Source organism: Bubalus bubalis, chromosome 6 (assembly GCF_019923935.1).
Source record: "Bubalus bubalis isolate 160015118507 breed Murrah chromosome 6, NDDB_SH_1, whole genome shotgun sequence".
NCBI classification, from domain to species: Eukaryota; Metazoa; Chordata; class Mammalia; order Artiodactyla; family Bovidae; genus Bubalus; species Bubalus bubalis.
In genome coordinates, this window is record NC_059162.1 from 99868407 (window position 1) to 99888965 (window position 20559).

Below are 20559 nucleotides of genomic sequence, written 5' to 3' on the forward strand. Positions count from 1 at the left end.
AACGGGGGGTTCTGCCACAGACCCAGGCAAGGGAAGTCATTCAGAGCTGTTTCAACTGAGAAAAAAGCAAAACACAATATTCCTATAGCTTGGGTAAACAAATAGAAATCACTTTAGAACTTCATTTTCTTTCAATCATTTCCCCACAGATATGTACACTATCAACAAAGTTATCAGCTCCTCTAGGTCTGATATTCTAGACTAGACTTTTTTAATGCAATTAAAAATAGTAATAATACACTGATGGGTTTAAATATAAAATAGTTTTCTAAAATGAAAACAATTTTACTTCAGGAAGCTACAGCTAAAATAAATGATATAAGCCAGGCCAAAAGAACTTTCATAACCAACTTGTCCCAACAAAGTCTGTATCATTGCAGGCCTGGATGTTCTCCTTCCCCATCTTGGGATTTAGCTGCTCTCTTCCTAATGTGACCAAAACCAACCATGAATAGCCTGTGACTTTTCTAAGGCACCCTACTGCTCGTTTAACTTGGTTTAGGATCTTACTAATTTGTTTTTCTAAAGAATTTACAGTTTTCAACAGGTAATTATAGCCTGCTAATAATAAAAACAGTAATAAACAACAACCACTTTTTCAAAGTCTACTAATTAAACAGGCATTGCAGTAAACACTTTAACAGTAACAAATAGTTGAGTGCCAAATTGAAGGTTCTATGCCATACATTTTATATGTATAATCTTTTACAAATAAAATGAGTTATTTGAGGCTGCTGGGGAAAAATTGTCAACACCCCTGTCTAAGGCCAATACTTCCACATGTACTTAGATGGCCTCCATTTTTGCTTAATTAAGAATATTCCAGCAGTTGTTCTCTCCACTCCTGCATCGACATCTCCTTGGTTACTGGATAATTTCACTGACATACAAACAAGATATATCTCCTATTTATACTTTGAAAAGAGAGAAAAATATTCAACTCCATTACCTTTCCAGGTATCACCAAATTTCTAAAATCCTCTTTTCAGCAAATCACTTTGAAATAATAGTATAGACTACCTCCTCCCCAAAATATCAGAAAAGAAATAAGAATAATTAAATGAAACTCTGTATGTGCTTCACTTACCTTTAACAACTGTTAACATATTGCTACATTGCTTTTTTTCCTCTATTCTCTTTACCTCTCATTCGCTCCCTCTCTTGCTCTAACACATACACACACACACTTTGTGTTAATTAACTGAATCATTTGAAAGTCAGCTATAAACATCATAATAATTCCTCTCTCAAATACTTCCACAATTAATGTCCTTGCTGTAAGAACAAGGAACAACCACAAAATTGTCACACTAACAAAGTTTAACATTGGCACCTTTTCATCAAAAGAAAAGTCCACATTCAAATTTCCTTAATTGTCCCAATAATATCCTTCAACTATTTTAAAAAATCCAGGATCCAACCAAAAATCAATCAAAAACTACATTTATTCACCAGGCCTCTTTTCTCCAACAATCTAGAACATATCCTTAGTGTTTGTGGTCTTTTACAACTTCAACATTTTTGAAGAGTTCAGGCCAACAGTTTTACAGATTATCACCTCAATTTGAGCTTTTCTGATTGCTTCTTCACACATTAGATTGAAATTAGACATTTTAAAAAATACAAATAGTACAGCGCTAATACTGTCTCCTATTCTGTCTTGAATCCATTCAAATCAAGCTTTGGACCCACCTCTGATCAATGTCACTTGCCAAGGGCACCAATTGGGTCTTCCCTATTACTAAACTCAAAAATCAATTCTTAGTTGTCATTTTACATAGCCTTGACACTTTCTTCTGGCTTTGGAAACACCACTCTCTCTTGGTTTTATTGCAACCTCACTTGGATGTCCTTTCTCAGGCTTCTTGACTGACATATTCTCCTTGTCTCCTACTAAGTAAATGCTGAAGAGGCCCAGGGCTCAGTCCTTAGATCTCTTTTATGACTAGATTCAGTAACTCAACAGGTCAGTGCTTCTCATACTAGCTGTAATGAAGGACCAAGTGAAATTTCCATCCATTTATAAATCATCGCAAAACACAACAAATATAAAATAACAGAAAAATGATCAAATGCTTGAAGGTCACAACAATGTCAAATTGTTTAAACTTCTGTACTAAAGCAGTTCATTGATCACCTGTCAGTTGACTACACTTAAGTAGCACTTCAGTAGTTTATCTCATTCAATCCCATAACTAAAATCATCATCTATTAATATATGCGGTCAATCCCTAACTATATAATTCCTGATCATATCTCACCCTTGATCCCCAGGATTCACATACGCAATCTCTTTATCAACACTCTTTCCTGAATGTCAAGCAAGCACCAAAGTTGTGATTCCTCCAAAAACCGCCATCCTGCCCATCCCAAGAGCAACAATAACAACAACAAAAAATCCCTGCTCCACTCACAATATTCTCGATCTTGTAAATGGCAACCATATGCATCTACCTACTCAGCCTTAAAACCTCACCATCAACCTCAATCTCTCTCTTTTTCTCATATACCAAAATTAACTATCAGCTAATATTGACAGTTCTCCTTTTATACATCCAGAATCCCTTCACTTCTCACCATCTAAGCTGCTACCACCCTGGCTAAGTAGTCATCATCTTGACTGAATTTTGTAATGGTATCCTCACTTACTTTCCAGCTTTGACTCCTGCTCTCCCTACAGCCTGAGAAACCAGTGACCTTGTTAAAACCTAAGACAACTACTCAATAACGGTGCTGGGACAACAGCTATGGACATTCAAAGGAATGAAATCAGACCCTTACCAATACCACATATAAAAAGTAAGGTACCCTTACTTTCCTGATTTCTCTATTGAAGATGCTAAGTCATCCTCTGCCATCTACTGCACACACTATACAAAGACATGCCCAGCTCTCTGTAGAAGAGGTACCATGGAGCTACCATTATCTGGGAAGATGACTAAGCACAGAGTTCAGATAAAGCAGTCATTTCATTTACAAGTGAAGCATTTCAAGCCTAGAAATGATAGTTCCTGTTAAAACCATATATGACTTGTTAGTGGCAAAGTACAGATTAGCATCCATGTTTCTAAGATTCCTTCCAGAGTAAAATTCTTTCTACTCCTCTAATACTAATGATTTTTTAAATTAAATTATTGTTCTGGTTAACTTAACTCTAAGTTCCCAAAATAGAGAAATGTATCTAATTGAAGCTTATAACCTCAGAACTTAAGAGCAGTGCCCAACAAACAGCAGGTATTAGTATGAATTTATTGAATGAACCACTGTTTAAATGTGAGTTAGTGTATTAAAAAGTATTTCTGGATAATTTCCATGGCAATCTAGTGGTTAGGAGTCAGTACTTTCTCTGTCAGAGCCCGAGTTCAATCCCTGGTCAGGGAACTAAGATCCTACAAGACACTCGGCATGGCAATATTTAAAGGTAGTTAGGAGAAGGAAATGGCAACCCACTCCAGGATGCTTGCCTGGAGAATCCCAGGGACGGGAGCCTGGTGGGCCGCAGTCTATGCGGTTGCACAGAGTTGGACACAACTGACGTGACTTAGCAGCAGCAGCAGAATAAGCCTAACTTTAGATACTACTAAAATAACCAAGAAATGTCTCTAAAGCTAAATAAAATTTCCTCCAGTTTCAAACAAAAATCACTTTCACAGGATATGCTTCCTTCTCTGCAAACTATTCATTAGAGGTATACATTCCTGAAAGAAGTGACTCATTTCACCTAACCTGAAGCAAAGGCAAAGCTCAGAGAACTTCCAAAAAAAGGAACCTAAAGAATACAAAAATGCCAGAAATAATAGGAAAGTCACCAAGTACAAATATTTGCTGAATGTGATGCTGAAAAGTCACTCTCTTTCAATTATATATACCCACTCAGTGCATCATTAAGTGGATCTGTTAAGAGTCCTGGCAGCACTCCTGCCCAGTTTTTAGAAGACTCAGCACACCTGAGAACCCAGAACCGAGATTCCCTGCTAGAAATACGGACAGAAAGGTGACTCTTAAATAATAAAATATATCCAAATTTAATCTAATATATTTATAAGAATTCTGAAAGTAACATACACTTAAACTAAAAAATGAAGCACTATCACACATATTGTCTTTCTAATAACTATTTAAAAAGAAGAAAAACAGGTATCCAAATGTTCATTCTATAGATAAAGCAACTGAGATGAAGCGATTCCTCTACAGTACAAAGTTAATTAAGTGGCATAGCCAAGACTGAGCCCTAGGAGTTTCTGACTCATAACTCAAGTCTCTTTGATATCAAATACCAGTGAGCTTTCATAAAGCAGCCAGAAGGGCTTTGTAAGAATCTCAGAGGATAATTTAATCATTAGAGCATTGTTACAAAGCAAAATCCCAGAAAGACAGTAACAGAAAAACCATGTGTTTCACACATTTTTAAATGTGTACGATGTATAAAGTACACTTAATAAATATATATGAATACTGTTGTGTCCTCCTCCATAATTATGCCTGATGTATTTCTGTAAGGAAAAATTTCAAAGCCATTGTTTTAACATAGCCCTATTTCCTTACTGTTTCTCAAATTTGGTTTCTCAGCAAAATCACGGTGGGTGTGGGTGCAGGGGCAAAAAAATATAGGCTCTTGGGCCTCAACATGGAGATTTTAATTTAAATAAGTTCAGAATCGGCATTCTAACTGCTTTTTATCATTTAAATGTTTTTTTTAATCTGCATAATAAGAATTCTAAATGATCCTGATTAGCCAAATCTGCAGTACTACCTCCAAAAGAATTCTTGAGGGAAAAAGCAGGCCAAGAAAATATTAGAAATTAAAATCCTGGGACAAGGATCATTAATGAATTTCCCTGGGCCCTGAAGCCAGAATGGAACAAACAGGTAAACAACAGCCCTATTCCAACCGTGATCCCAAACTTAGCCTTTGCTTGCCTCAACTTGTTGACCTCTCCCTAGTACCATTTATGGGACAGACGCAGATGTTAAGAGCTTCAATTTCAATATTCGCAAAAAGCATAACTACTAAACTCAGTAAACTCCAGAACACAAGCATAAGACTGTGATGGGTATTTAATTGGCGGCTTTCCCTCAAATGTTAGACAAAAACTGACATAGAGTAGAGGATTTGAGGTAGGGAGTGATGAGGGAGAGTGGAAGAGCTGACCTAGTGAGAGAAGTTGGCTGGTCCACTGGTTTCACTGGCCCAGAAGAGAGTCCACAAAAAAATATACTCATGAATAAGAGTTCTCTGAGTGATACTGAAAACAGTCCCTAGGAGGGATTCCTAACCAGGAGATCATAATTGCAATCATAATCATCTACTTACAAGCTGCCTCTTCTTGGAAGGCTCAGCTCCTTCTGAAAAACAAAACACAAACACAAGTCAGAGAGAAAGAAGAACCCATCTCAGTCCTAAAAGTCTGTGCTCTATGTCCTAGAAGATTTATAGCATCATTTTAATAATGGCAAAAACTCACTAAGCTCTAAAAAATAACATTTTCCTTTGTCTCTTAAATTTTAGTGAAATAATAAAATTTAAGCAGTCTGGCTAACTATCATCTCCTCATTCTTCTTGCTGAAAATGTTTCACAGAACACCTGCAGCAATTTCACCACTAGATGGAACCAACAGGCCAGTGTAGGTTTCAGGTACTCACTGGGCCAGCCATCAACTGCTGATAAATTGTGAAGGATTTGTATTAATCATGGGTATGAAAGGAATGAAATGGAATGTTTTCTTTAATTATAAAATATTTTAAACAAATAAATTATAGAAAATACTACAATAGAGATTGATGATACACACCGCTGGCATGAGAAATAACCCCTACAATAGAAGTTGGGCCCCTGTGACATGCTTTCCAAATTTATCAAGTCCCACCTCCCACTAGTCCCCACTTAACAACTATCTTAATTTTTTGTTTATCTTTTCCATATATGTCTTTTTTATTATATATATCCTTAAATAATTACTAGCATTGTTTTATATATTTTTAAATTATATACTTACAACACTGCATATATTCATCAGCTCACATCAATCTACACTATAATTAGGAGACTCACCCATGTGAATATATTTCACTTTAGTTCATATAGCTATAGTACAGTGGTCCAATCCATAAATTTTTATAATATTTATTTATTGATTCTCCAGTAAATGGAAACTTAATTTTCTTTCCATGTTTTTCTTCTCCAAAAAGAAAATGCTCCTATAAACATACTATACGTGTTTTGTCATCCACATGTATAAAAAGTTTCTTGGTAGTATACACTTAGATGTGGCATGAACTGAGTCAGAAATTGCTTCCAAAATGATGATACCAATTTACCTTCCCCTCCAATCCAAATGTTCAAGCTGGATTTAGAAAAGGCAGAGGAACCAGAGATCAAATTGCCAACATCCGCCAGATCATCAAAAAAGCAAGAGAGTTCCAGAAAAACATCTTTTGCTTTATTGACTATGACAAAGCCTTGGACTGTGTGGATCACAACAATCTGTGGAAAATTCTTAAAGAGATGGGAATACCAGACCACCTTACCTGCCTCCTGTGATATCTGTATGCAGATCAAGAAACAACAGTTAAAACTGGACATGGAACAACAGACTGGTTCCAAATTGGGAAAGGAGTATGTCAAGGCTGTATATTGTCACCCTGCTTATTTAACTTACATGCAGAGTACATCATGAGGAACACTGGGCTGGATGAAGCACAAGCTGGAATCAAGATTGTCTGAAGAAATATCAATAACCTCAGATATGGAGATGACACCACCCTTATGACAGAAAGCAAAGCACTAAAGAGCCTCTTGATGAAAGTGAAAGAGGAAAGTGAAAAAATTGGCTTAAAACTCAACATTCAGAAAACTAAGATCATGGCATCTGGTCCCATCACTTCATGGCAAATGGATGGGGAAACAATGGAAACAGTGACAGACTTATTTTGGGGGGCTCTAAAATCACTGCAGATGGTGACTGCAGCCATGAAATTAAAAGATGCTTGCTCCTTGGAAGAAAAGCTCTGACCAACCTAGACAGCATATTAAAAAGCAGAGACATTACTTTACCAACAAAGGTCCATCTAGTCAAACCTATGGTTTTTCCAGTGGTCATGTATGGATGTGAGAGTTGGACTATAAAGAAAACTGAGCACCGAAGAAATGATGCTTTTGAACTGTGGTGTTGCAGAAAACTCTTGAGAGTCCCTTGGACTGCAAGGAGATCCAACCAGTCCACCCTAAAGGAAATCAGTCCTGAATATTCATTGGAAGGACTGATGCTGAAACTGAAACTCCAATACTTTTGGACACCTGATGCGAAGAACCAACTCACTGGAAAAGACCCTGATGCTGGGGAATATAGAAGGCAGCAGGAGAAGGGGATGACAGAAGATGAGATGGTTGGATGGCATCACCAACGTGATGGACATGAGTTTGAGTAGGCTCCGGGAGTTGATGGACAGGGAAGTGTGGCGTGCTGCAGTCCACGGGGTTGCAAAGAGTCCGACACGCCTGAGCGACTGAACTGAACCAACACTTTCTAAGAGTTCTCCTTTCCAAACCTATCTCCCAAACTCCCGACACTTATAATAATCAATTGCCTTCTCAACATCTCAACTCCAACATGTCCAAAACTGAACATGTCGTCTCCACCAAAACGGGCTCCAACTACAGCCTGTTCATATCTCAGATGATGGTAATTCTTTTCTTCTGCTGTTCAGACCAAAACCCTGAGCATCTGGACTCCTCTGTTTTTAACCTACACCACATCCCATCCAACAGCAATTCTTAAGTGCTTTAAATTTAAAATACAGTCAGAATACAATGATTTTTCTCTGTCTCCAAAGACAAATGCTTACACTCTCTTAAAGAAAAACCTTGGATTTAGTCATGTTTCAGAAATCAGAATTGGGAACAGGTAATAGCATATATACACTCATACACATACACACACGTATAATATAAAACACCCTCAACAAAGACTAGGTCACCAACAAAACACATCAGACAAATCAACATTTCTCCAGTTAAATGTATGAGGACCACAATAAATATGATAAAAACTCTAGAATCTCAATTCAGGTTTGTCACCAGAAGAGCTCAAATGAGGTCATGTTTTACTGTTAAATGGGTTACAGAATCTCTTGGGTTTTGCTATTGTGATCTAAGGACTGATGGTCCTCACCCCAGCCTCACAACTGTCTCCCAATTGGTATCCCATTCCTGCTTCTATCCTTACCCCTCCACGGTCTAGTCTCAACATAACAATGATCCTTTTAAAGGTCAGTAAGGTCACAACACTCCTGCTCAAAATCCTGGAATGGCTCCCCATTTCATTCATGAATAAAAGTCAAGACCTAGCTAGATAACCCACCTCCCCTCCCCAGTATCTCTCTGACCTTCTCTCTCCAGTCCACTTGCACACCTTGATCCAGCCACACTGGACTCTATTGTTTATCAGACACATCAAGTATTCTTCTGCCTAAAGCCTTGTGCTTACCTGTACACTCTGCCTAAAATGCTCCTCTTCCCTGGCTAACCCCTATGACCTTCAAATCTCTTGGCTCAAGTTTCACCTGAGTTCTTAATGAAGCCTACTACCCTGACAGCTCTATATATTACAACTTGTTTTCCACCCCCCCTCACCCTCCTACTCCACTCTACTTTTATAACCTACACATCTTCAATACACCTATCACTTCTAAACGTACTATGTAATTTACTTGTTTATTATGTTTATTGTTCATTTTCTGTCTTTACCCACTAGAATCTAAGCTCCATGAGCACAGGGATCTTGTCTGTTTTATTTACTAATGCATCTCAATGACTTAGGACAGAGACTGGCAAATAGTACAATAGATGCTCAAAAAGTATTTGTCGAACAAACGATTTCACATATTCTCCAATACCTGATATTTGTTAGACTGTTTAATTTTGTTTAATCTAATGGCTGTGATCATATCATATATGGTTTTAACTTGCATTTCCCATAATTACTAGTGAAGCTAAACAATGTTTTATATGGTTAGGTCATTAGGGTTTCCTCAACTGTGAATTACCCACTTACAGTGTTCACTTGGTATCAGTGGGGAATTGGTTCCAGAACTCCCAGCAGATAACCAAAACCTGCAGATGTTCAAGTCCCTTAGATAAAATGACACCACACATTATAGTCAGCCATCTGTATCTATGGTTGGGGGACCCACCAAGACACAGGGCCAAGTCTATATCCTTGGCCGATTTTTCTATTAGATTTTCTTTTTTCTTATCAGGTTATAGGCATTCACCTGACATATTCTGGATACTAATTATTTGTGGACTGTTGTTCAGTAGCTAAGACGTGTCTGACTCTTTGCGACTGCAGCACTCCAGGCTTCTCTGTCCTTCACTATCTCCTGGAGTTTGCTCAAATTCATGTCCACTGATTCAGTGATGCTATCTAACTATCTCATCCTCTTCTCCTTTTGCCTTCAATCTTTCCCAACATCAGGCTCTTTTCCAATGACCTGGCTCTTCACATCAGGTAGCCAAAGTATTGGATTTTCAGCATTAGTCCTACCAATGAATATTCAAGGTTGCTTTCCTTTAGGAATGACTGGTTGGATCTCTATTATATTCATTGAAAATGTCCTCTTAATCTTTTTATTTTTTTAATGGAGTCATCAAAGAATTTAATTTTTATACCATCCATTTTATCATTCTCCTTTATGTTATGTTTTTACATATAAGAAATATACCCCTGACACACAGAGCCATGAATACATTTACTTATATTTTCTTCTAAAAGATTATAGGTTTACTTTTCACACTAAGTCTGTGAATATACTTGGAACTTATTTTTACATATGGAGGGAGATAAAAATTCTCAAAATTTGTATAGTGAACATCCACATACACACCCACAATCCAAACTGTACAACTGTTAAAACTTTGTGATTATTTTCTTTGTCACATATTTAGCCATCTACCCACCTGTGTTTTTTTCTTTTCTTCTTTTTTTTTAATGCATCTCAAAGTAGACTATAGACGTCAGCACATACTTCAGCATGTATATCATGAACTAGAATCCAGTATTTGTTTACAACTGTTTCACGATGTTGGTTTTTTTTCCTTAAGGTAAACTTACAAACACTAAACTGCACAAATCTTAGGTGTATCAATCAATAAGTATAATTGTATACACTCAGGTAACCTAAATCCCTACCAAAGTATAGAACATTTCCATCACTCCAGAAAGTTTTATCATATATTTTCTTAGTAAATCCCCAATAAAGCACTATTCCCTCACCCCAAGCAAATACAATTCCTATATTTTCACCATAGATTTTTTTTTTTCAGAGCTTCATATGAATGGAATTATACAAGTATGAACCCATTTATATAAGGCTTATTTCATTCAGCATAGTGTTCAGAAATACATCCATGTTCCTGCATGTAACAGAAGCAATATCCAATCATATTAATAGAACATATTTTATTTATTCTTTCTCCTACTAATGGACATTTGGATGCTATTCAGGTTTTAGCTATTAACACTCCTGTACAAGTCTTTCACAACAGGCATGTATCTCATTTATCTTGAGTAAATGAAAGTGTGATTGCTGGGTTATAGGATTGGTGTATGTTTAGTTTATAAGAAACTACTAGATCTTTTTCTAAAGTGATTGTATTAATACTATGTTATACTTGTATTAACAATGTATGGGAGTTTCTATTGCTTCACATTCTAGCTAATATAGATTACCCTCACTAATAACATAATTGCTCACATTCATGCCACTTACATGATGTCAGTATTTTAAATTTTAACCATTCTTGTGTGTATTGGTATCTCACTGTGGGTTTAATTGACATTTTCCGGATGAATGTCGACCATGTCACGTGCTTATCAGTCATCAGTACATATTCTTGTATAAAATAGTTTGCCCCCTTTATAAGTGAACGGTTTATCTTTTTACTATTGAGTAGAAGAGGTCCTCATATATTTTAGATATAAGTCCTTTGTTAGATACTTTGATAAATATTTTCTCCCAGCCTGTGGCTGGCCTACTGGAGTTATCAATTGGTGTCTTTTTTTTTTTCCCTTGGTGGGTGGGGAGCATGCGGTTTGCAGGATCTTAATTTCCTGACCAGGGATTGAACTCATGCCCTCTGCAGTGGAGACGTAGTGTCCTAACCAATAGACCATCAGGAAATTCCTTTAAGTGGTATCTTTATGAGCAAAAGTTTAATTTTGATGAAGGTCAACTTGCCAGTTTTCTTTTTTAAAAGTTAGTGCTCTTAGTATCTTGTCTAAGAAAATTTTGTTCGTGCCAAGGACACAAAAAATATTTTCCTACATTTTATTTCCAAATACTTTATGGTTTTAGCCTTTATGCTTAGGTTCATGATCCGTTTTGAATTGATGTGGGGGTAATATTTGATTATCCCCAAATTAGTATTACCCCAAATACTAATTTGGTTAGTATTTGGGGTAATACTATCTTTACATATCTAGGTTAAACCAAACTTTGTCAAATATGCCATAAGATTATCTTTGCTAATATTTTATTAATGATTTTTACACCTATGTTCATAAGGGATAATGGCCTTCAGTTTTCTTTTACCATAATGCCTTTGTCAGATTTTGGTATCACAATTATGCCAGCCTCCTAAAACCAAGTGCAAAGTGTTCCTTCCTCTCCTTTATTTTCTGAACGAGTTTGTCTAAGACTGGTATTATTTCACTAATAAAACCATCCAGGGTCTGGAGGCTTTTATTTAGGACTTTTTGCTTCTACATTAATAAATAAAACTGGGCTATGTACTTTTTCTTCTCAAGTTGTCTTGTTGGTTTGGGCATCATGGTTATACTATCCTCATAAAATGTGCTAGGAGAGTGTCCTCTTTCTATTTTCTGAAACAATATATGTAAAATTGGGAATATCATTCTTTGAATCTACATGACAGCTCTGGCTTTTGAATAGTTTAAATAGGTGACACAGGGTGGATTTATTAATATATTTGGGGGCAATAACAATAAACAAGCTTCCCTGGTGGCTCAGTGGTAAAGAATCTGCCCGCCAATGCAGAAGACACCAGAGATGCAGGTTCGAACCCTGGGTCAGGAGGATCCCTTGGAGAAGGAAATGGCAACCCACTCCAATATTCTTGCCTGGGAAATCCCATGGACAAAGGAGCCTGGTGGGATTCAGTCCATGGGGTCACCAAGATTTGGACATGACTGAGCTACGATACAATAACAAACAAACAATAAACAAAAATTCTATGAAATGCCTATGTGCCCCTCTCTGAATCACTTTTAGACAACGAAATGAATCCATGGAAATCCATCCCTTCTCCAATCCTAACCAATCCTTGCACCTACACAAAAGCCTACATTTGCAGGATGGATGCCCAGGGCTCCAGATCAGTACTTCAGGTGCCAAGCTGTCCATAAAGATAGGCCTAAGGCAAAGTGAAACAAGGTAAGGTCTCCAATCAGATAAAAGCAGTCCAAGGAACAATGATTTCCCTAACCTCCCTTTCCCAGGGAATATTCACAGCAGGCTGAGGAGGAAAGCTGCCTAATCAGGAAATTTGGCTAAGGCAAGAAAAGCACTCATTTAGGCAAATAACCATAAATTCTCTGACTCATCATTTACTCTTAGAAAGCACGAGGTAATAACTGACAATACATTACAACCTCTGGTGAAGCCTATTCCATTCAGCCTCCTCGAACCTACTAGTAGTTATCTCTGGACTCTGTATCCTTCATGATCTTTTGATTATCGCATTCTGAACACATTCAAGTTTATCCCACCATGATATAAGAAAAAAATTTCCCTTAATCACCGTATACCTCTCTTTAACAACTTAGCCTTATAAATGTTTTTTCCTCCTTCACAGTCACATTTCTTGAATGAATTATCTACATTCACTGTCTCCAACATATCGCCTCCTATTTTCTTCAACACAATGCAGGTATCCCAAGACCCTAGCACCCCATTTTTCCCTCACCCTCCTTACCACCCCATTTAAGCCATTCTTGCCAGGTTACCAATGTCTTCATGTAAAACCTTCACCACATTTTTAGTGTACCTTTTCTTTTCTGTGCTTGACTATTCAGCAGCATCTGACGGTATCTTTCATTCTTCTGTCTTAAATGACTTTTCTATCCATGAAACTACATTCCCCTGTTTTACCTCTTATCATTTGCAGCCTCTTCCTTCATCATTTTGCTCCTCTGTCCATGGAATTCTCCAGGCAAGAATACTGGGATGGGTAGCCATTCCCTTCTCCAGGGGATGTTCTGGACCCAGGGGTTGAATTCAGGTCTACCTCCATTGCAGGCAGATTCTTTACCATATGAGTCACCAAGAAAGCTCCCTTTTTCTTTTTCACTCTTCACTTCTTTTCCAGACTTGACTGCTCAGTAGCATCTAACAGTATCATTCATTCTTCTGTCTTGAATGATTTTTATATCCATTAAACTACATTCCCCTGTTTTGCCTCTTATCATTTGCAGCCTCTTTCTTCAATATTTAAGATGCTTAAATGTTGATGGTCCTTAAAGCTCTCCCCGGAAACACTCCTCTCTACACATATTTTACAGATTTGTATCTTCATCCCAGACCTCTCTCCAACTATACAGTTGTATATAGTTTTACAACTATAGCTCAACTTACCTTTCTATTCAGTCTTGCCCTTTTTCTGTTTTTCATTTCAGTAATGGTACCATCAAACCCAGAGGTATTCCTGCTTCTTCACTTTCACTGACCCTACACATCCAATTATTCATTGAGCCTTGCCAATTCTACCTCCAAAATATTTATCTTTAGTCTGTCAGTTTCACTTTACTTCCACAGCTATGTCCACTAGTCCAAGCCAGCATCATCCTGTAACACCCTCCCAAATGACTTCACTTTAGTTCTGTCCCCCTTGATTCCTAATGCCCTATTAATGCAAATATCATATAATAAGCATCCATTTTCTAAGTGATAGTGTATGAATTTAACAAAACAAATACTGCAGTCAGAAAGATCTTTTTAAAATGCAGAAATGACTAGGTGATTTCTCTTCTTAAAACCCTTCAATGGATAAAGTCTAAAGTCCTTTAGTCTAAAATGCACAGAGGGCACTACTTAGCTGCTATTGTCTTCCTATCATTATTTGCACACTTCTCAGGCTTGTTGGAATTTTTATCTGTTAAACATGCCATACTCGCTCTCACACACACCTTTAAGGCTTCATAGCTATAGTTCTCTCTGATTGTTCCTTTGGTCTTTTTATACATTCTTGGACCTTAGCTTAAACCTCATTTCTTCTGAGAAGATTTTCCTACACACAGTTTCCTCAGCCTGCTGCTGCTACTAAGTCTCTTCAGTCATGTCCGACTCTGTGCGACCCCATAGATGGCAGCCCACCAGGCTCCCCCGTCTCCGGGATTCTCCAGGCAAGAACACTGGAGTGGGTTGCCATTTCCTTCTCCAATGTATGAAAGTGAAAAGTGAAAGTGAAGTCGCTCAGTCGTGTCCGACTCTTAGTGACCCCATGGACTGTAGCCCACCAGGTTCCATCCGTCAGATTTTCCAGGCAAGAGTACTGGAGTGGGTTGCCATTGCCTTCTCTGTTCCTCAGCCTACCTCTATTTAATTCCAACTCTTTACTGCAATTAGTTGCTTGTCTGTTTTCTCAGACTGATTGTTAGCTGGAGAAGGAGAGATCAGTTTTGCTCACAATTATATTACTAGTACCCAGCACAAACCTGGTTTGCTGCTGCTGCTAAGTCACTTCAGTCGTGTCTGACTCTGTGTGACCCCATAGACGGCAGCCCACCAGGCTCCCCCAGTCCCTGGGATTCTCCAGGCAAGAACACTGGAGTGGGTTGCCATTTCCTTCTCCAATGCATGAAAGTGAAAAGTGAAAGCGAAGTAGCTCAGTCGTGTCTGACAGTGGTATCCGGCTCTTCGCGACCCCATGGACTGCAGCCTACCAGGCTCCTCCATCCATGGGATTTACCAGGCAAGAGTACTGGAGTGGGGTGCCATCGCCTTCTCTGACAAACCTGGTTTAGTAGGTACCAAATGAACATTTGATGAATAATCAATGAATCAGTAATGTAAGTGAATGCTACTTACTATTTTATTATCACTATCATCATTATAAGGCTCACATAGGGTCTTGCTCATTGGAGTTATATTGATGGAAACTGTCAAATGCAATTATGTCACCAAAAGAGGCTTTACTGGAAAAAGGATATGCTCTGCTATCACTTATTTACTGTCTTCAGGATGGTAGCTATTCCGCTGACTGATTTTTATTGTTTTTTCTTTAAGTTTTCAGGACGGGAAAGAGTGGAAGCCATTACCTACCAAGGAAATCCACTTTTATACCATTTATTAAGTGGCCTTAAAAGGACCATTATTCCCTAATACAAGGTTTTTCCTCTGGCAGCAAGCATTCTGCTGGGATGCACAAAAACTTTCCTTTCCTGTATAGCAAATGTACCATTACTACTGCTCTGGGCATAATGGTGTTTTAGCTCCACTTATTCACACTTGAGTGTGGGTGTATCCTGAGGTCAAGAACCAAGGGGGAAATGAGTGTATATGGAGATATGGTATGCCTATCAAACTCTAAATTTTTCACTCCTCTGTTTTTATTAAATTCAGATGTCCTCATCCTGAGAACAGGTTCCAATGACAGAATATTTACATTATGCAATAATATTAAGAAACATGGAAAAGAGCACAAAATTTGAACTTATGAAAATTAGGTTCATATTTTCAATAACATATAACTTGTGCCTGGAATTTTACCTACCTCTAAGGACTAGATGAGCTTCCCTAGTGGCTCAATGGTAAAGAATCCGCCTTGCCAATGCAGGAGATGTGGATTTGTTCCCTGGGTTGCAAAGATCCTATGGAGAAGGAAATGGTAACCCACTCCAGTATTTTTGCCTGGAAATCCCAAGGATAGAGGAGCTTGGAGGGCTTACAGTCCAAGGGGTTACAAAAGAGCTGGACACAACTTAGCAACTAAAAAACAACAAGGGCTAGATTTCATGCTTATAAAGGTCAAATAAAACAAGGTATACAAAAGTATTTTATTCTATAAATTTTGACACAGATGATATGTGTTGTTCTCATATGAATGTGAAGAATAGTAAAAACAGTTTGATGATCCTAACAAGATTATTTCTGCATGGTATGAAGAACTCAAGGCTGAGTCAAAAAAATATTTTAACACAATTCTACTACTTACTCTGCTCATAAATCCTGGTCAGTCATTAAACCTTTCTAAATCTAAAATTTCTTATCTGCACACCTGAGATAAAAACATCTATTTTACCCATCTCATAAAAGTTATTCCAAGGCTAAATAGGAAAATACATTTAAAAGCTTAAGGTTTTTTCATATAAAAAGATGCTCCATATCATATGTCATCAGGAAAATGCAAATCAAAATAATATTGAGATAGTGAATCGTCAAACTACTGAACAATTGTGCTTATTTTGCATGCTAGTAAAGTTTATGCTCAAAATCCATCAAGCTAGGCTTCAGCAGTATGTGAACCGAGAACTTCCAGAAGTACAAGGTTTAGAAAACATAGAAGAACAAATTGCCAACATACATTGGATCATAGAGAAAGCAAGGGAATTCCAGAAAAGCATCTACTTTTGCTTCACTGACAATGCAAAAGCCTCTGACTGTGTGCTGCTGCTGCTAAGTCACTTCAGTCGTGTCTGACTCTGTACGACCCCAGAGACGGCAGCCCACCAGGCTCCCCCATCCCTGGGATTCTCCAGGCAAGAATACTGGAGTGGGTTGCCATTTCCTTCTCCAATGCATGAAAGTGAAAAGTGAAAGTGAAGTCGCTCAGTCGTGTCTGACTCTTAGCGACCCCATGGACTGCAGCCTACTAAGCTCCTCCATCCATGGGATTTTCCAGGCAAGAGTACTGGAGTGGGGTGCCATTGCCTTGTGGATCACAACAAATTCGAAAATTCTTAAAAAAAAAAAAAAAAGGATGGGAAAACCAAACTACCTTACCTCTCTCCTGAGAAACCTGTGTGCATCAAGAAGCAACAATTAGAACCTCACATGGAACAAGTGACTGGTTCAAAATTGGGAAAGGAGTACAACAAGGGTGTATACTGTCACTCTATTTGTTTAACTTCTATGCAGAATACATTGTGTGAAATACCAGGCTGGATGAATCACAAGCTGGAATCAAGACTGCTGGGAGAAATATTAACCTCCCGTATGCAGATACCACCACCCTAATGGCAGAAAATGAAGAGGAACTAAAATGCCTCTTGACAAGGGTGAAAGAGGAGAGTAAAAAGGCTGGCTTAAAATCAACACTGAAAAAACTAAGATCATGGCAGCCAGTCCTATCACTTCCTGGCAAACAGATGGGGAAACAATGGAAACAGTGACAGATTTCCCCTGTTTGGGCTCTAAAATCACTGCAGATGGTGAGTGCATAAAGACACAGCCTAAAAGACATTTGCTCCTTGGAAGAAAAGCTATGAAAAACCTACACAAACCTAGTGTGTTAAAAAGAAAGATACCACTTTGTCAACAAAGGTCCATATAGTCAAAGCTATGGTCCATATAGTCAAAACTATGGTTTTTCCAGTAGTCATGTACAGCTGTGGGAGCTGGACCATAGAGAAGGCAGAAGGCTGAAGAATTGATGGTTTTGAACTGTGGTACTGAAGAAGATTCTTGAGAGTCCCTTGGACAGCAAGGAGATCAAACCAGTCAATCTTAAAGGAAATCAACTCTGAATACTCAATGGAAAGACTGATGCTGAAGCTGAAACTCCAATATTCTGGCCACTTGATACAAAGAGCCAACTCACTGGAAAAGACCCTGATGCTAGGAAGGATTGAAAGCAGAAGATAGCAACAGAGGATGAGATGGTTGGATGGCAAAATCAACGCAACGGACATGAACTTTAGCAAATTCTGGGAGATGGTAAGGGGCAGGGAAGCCTGGCATGCTGCAGCCCACGGGGTCACATAGAGTCAGACACAACCTGGCGAATGAACGATAACATGGATGCCGGGAACAGGAGCTCCGCCCATGGCAAAGGTCAGAGGAAGGAGGCTCGGCATACGCAAAGGCGGGATCGAGCCTCAGGGGTCCCCCTGGAAATTCTCGAGCATCTACCCCCAAAACTAGAGTCTGCCTACTTTCTGCTTTGTGCTCTCACCTACACCTCTGACTTTACGGGGGGCTGTCCCCCACTACCTCTCTCTGAAAAAAGGAGTTAACTTACAGCTCCAGTTAATAAAGTTCCTGGGTGTGATAGTGTTTCAACCCACAAACTCCTTTGGAAGTCCTCTAGCCTGCCTGAATAGGTTTTTCTGGCCACATGTGATTGCTCAGAGCCTCCCAACTGTGAGAGGCATGAGATGTTCTAAACTGTCTAAATACAGATTCCTTTGAGCAGTTAAAAGATTGATTAGAAATTGTATTGGTGAAGGGTTTTTCACTTGTTGGGCCAATGTTTACTGCTAAGTCTCCAAATCCCTTACCTGCTGTGTCCCTGGCAGTGTATTGATTGACATAATTGGTGTAAGTAGTAGCTTTAATGTTTGTAACCTTGGACCCTTGAGTTGATTCTTTTTCTTGTTATAGCCCACCACACCTTTGCCCTATAGGAATGCAACTTTATCTAATGCTTTTGGAGGGTGGCGCCTGACTAATCACCTTTAGAGAAAAATAAGTTTTCTGAAGAAAGGGTCTTAAAATGTTAACAGGCCTCCAGGCCAGAAGATGATGTGAATCACCTAAACTTTTGCATATGATAAGTTTGCAGGAAGAAAGCCTGGCTTACTGCATGACTCTACCCCTTCCCCCATTATCCTCTATGCATAACTTAAGGTATAAAAACTACTTTGGAAAATAAAGTGCGGGCCTTGTTCACTGAAACTTAGTCTCCCCATGTCGTTCTTTCTCTCACCTTCTGGCTGAATTATTCAGCCTCTTTTCTCCACTGAATTTCCTCACTGAGCTATCCTTATTTAACCACTCTTTATATCCTTAATTAATATTTAATTAAGCAATTGTTTCTTGATCTTAGCCGACGCCATCCCCGCTTTGAATTCCCTGGATCCACCGGGGCTGGACCCCGGCACATGGCTCTTCTGTTAGTCATGTACGGATGTGAGAGATGGACCATAAAGAAGGCTGAGTGTCAAAGAATTGATGTTTTTGAATTGTGGTGCTGGAGAAGACTTGTGAGAGTCCTGTGGACTACAAGGACATCAAACCAGTCAATCCTAAAGGATATCAACCCTGAATATCCATTGGAAGAGCAGATGCTGAAGCACCAATACTTTGGCCACCTGACACAAAGAGCCAACTCACTGGAAAAGATCCTGATGCTGGAGAGGATTGAAGGCAAAAGAAGAAGGGAGCAACAGAGGATGAAATGGTTAGATAGCATCACCAATTCAATGGACATGAATTTGAGCAAAATCTGGGAGATAGTGAAGGACAGAGAAGCCTGGCATGCTGCAGTTCATGGGGTCACAAAGAATAGGACATGACTTAGCAACTGAACAACAACATCACTACACACCTATAAGAATGGCTAAAATCTGGAACACTGACAACACCAAATGCTGGTGAGGATATGGAGCAACAGGAAATCTCATTCATTGCTGGTGGGAATGCAAATTGGTACAGCCACTTTGGAAGACAGTTTGGCAGTTCCTTATAAAACTAAACATAGTCATACCCTGGTGGTCCAGTGGCTAAGACTCCATGCTCCCAATGCAGGGGACCCAGATTCGACCCTTGGTCAGGGAACTAGATCCCACATGCTGCAACTAAGAGCTCTCATGCTGCAACTAAAGATCCTGCATGTCACAACAAAAATCGAAGATTCCACATGCAACAACTAAGACACTGATGAAAGAAATCAAAGATGACATAAACAAATGGAGAGATATTCCATGTTCCTGGGTTGGAAGAATCAATATTGTGAAAATGACTATACTACCAAATGCAATCTACAGATTCAATGCAATCCCTATCAAATTACCAATGGCATTTTTCACAGAACTAGAAGCAAAAATTTTACAATTCATATGGAAACACAAAAGACACTGAATATTCAAAGCAATCTTGAGCAAGAACAACGGAGCTGGAGGAATCAACCTTCCTGACTTCACAATACAACAAGGCTGAAGTCATCAAAACAGTATGGTACCGGCACAAAAACAGAAATACAGACCAATGGAACAAGACAGAAAGCCCAGAGATAAACCTATGCACCTATGGGCACCTTATCTTTGACAAAGGAGGCAAGAATATACAGTGGGGAAAGACAGTCTCTTCAATAAATGGTGCTGGGAGAACTGGACAGCTATGTGTAGAAGAATGAAATTAGAACACTTTCTAACACTGCTGCTGCTGCTGCTAAGTCGCTTCAGTCGTGTCCAACTCTGTGCGACCCCATAGATGGCAGCCCACCAGGCTCCCCCGTCCCTGGGATTCTCCAGGCAAGAATACTGGAGTGGGTTGCCATTTCCTTCTCCAATGCATAAAGTGAAAAGTGAAAGTGAAGTCAC

At 38.8% G+C, this 20559-nt stretch overlaps 1 protein-coding gene across 7 annotated transcripts in view; it reads right to left on the reverse strand.

Moving 5' to 3' along the window:
* The window catches only part of MAST2 (microtubule associated serine/threonine kinase 2), a 211437-nt gene that overhangs the window by 115132 nt on the left and 75746 nt on the right, over positions 1 to 20559 (reverse strand). For all 7 annotated transcript variants that reach the window (XM_044945064.2, XM_044945062.2, XM_044945063.2 and 4 more), the window contains exon 4: positions 5315 to 5346. In XM_044945064.2, coding sequence (XP_044800999.2) covers positions 5315 to 5346 — 32 coding nt within the window. The remainder of the gene's footprint in view (positions 1 to 5314; positions 5347 to 20559) is intronic.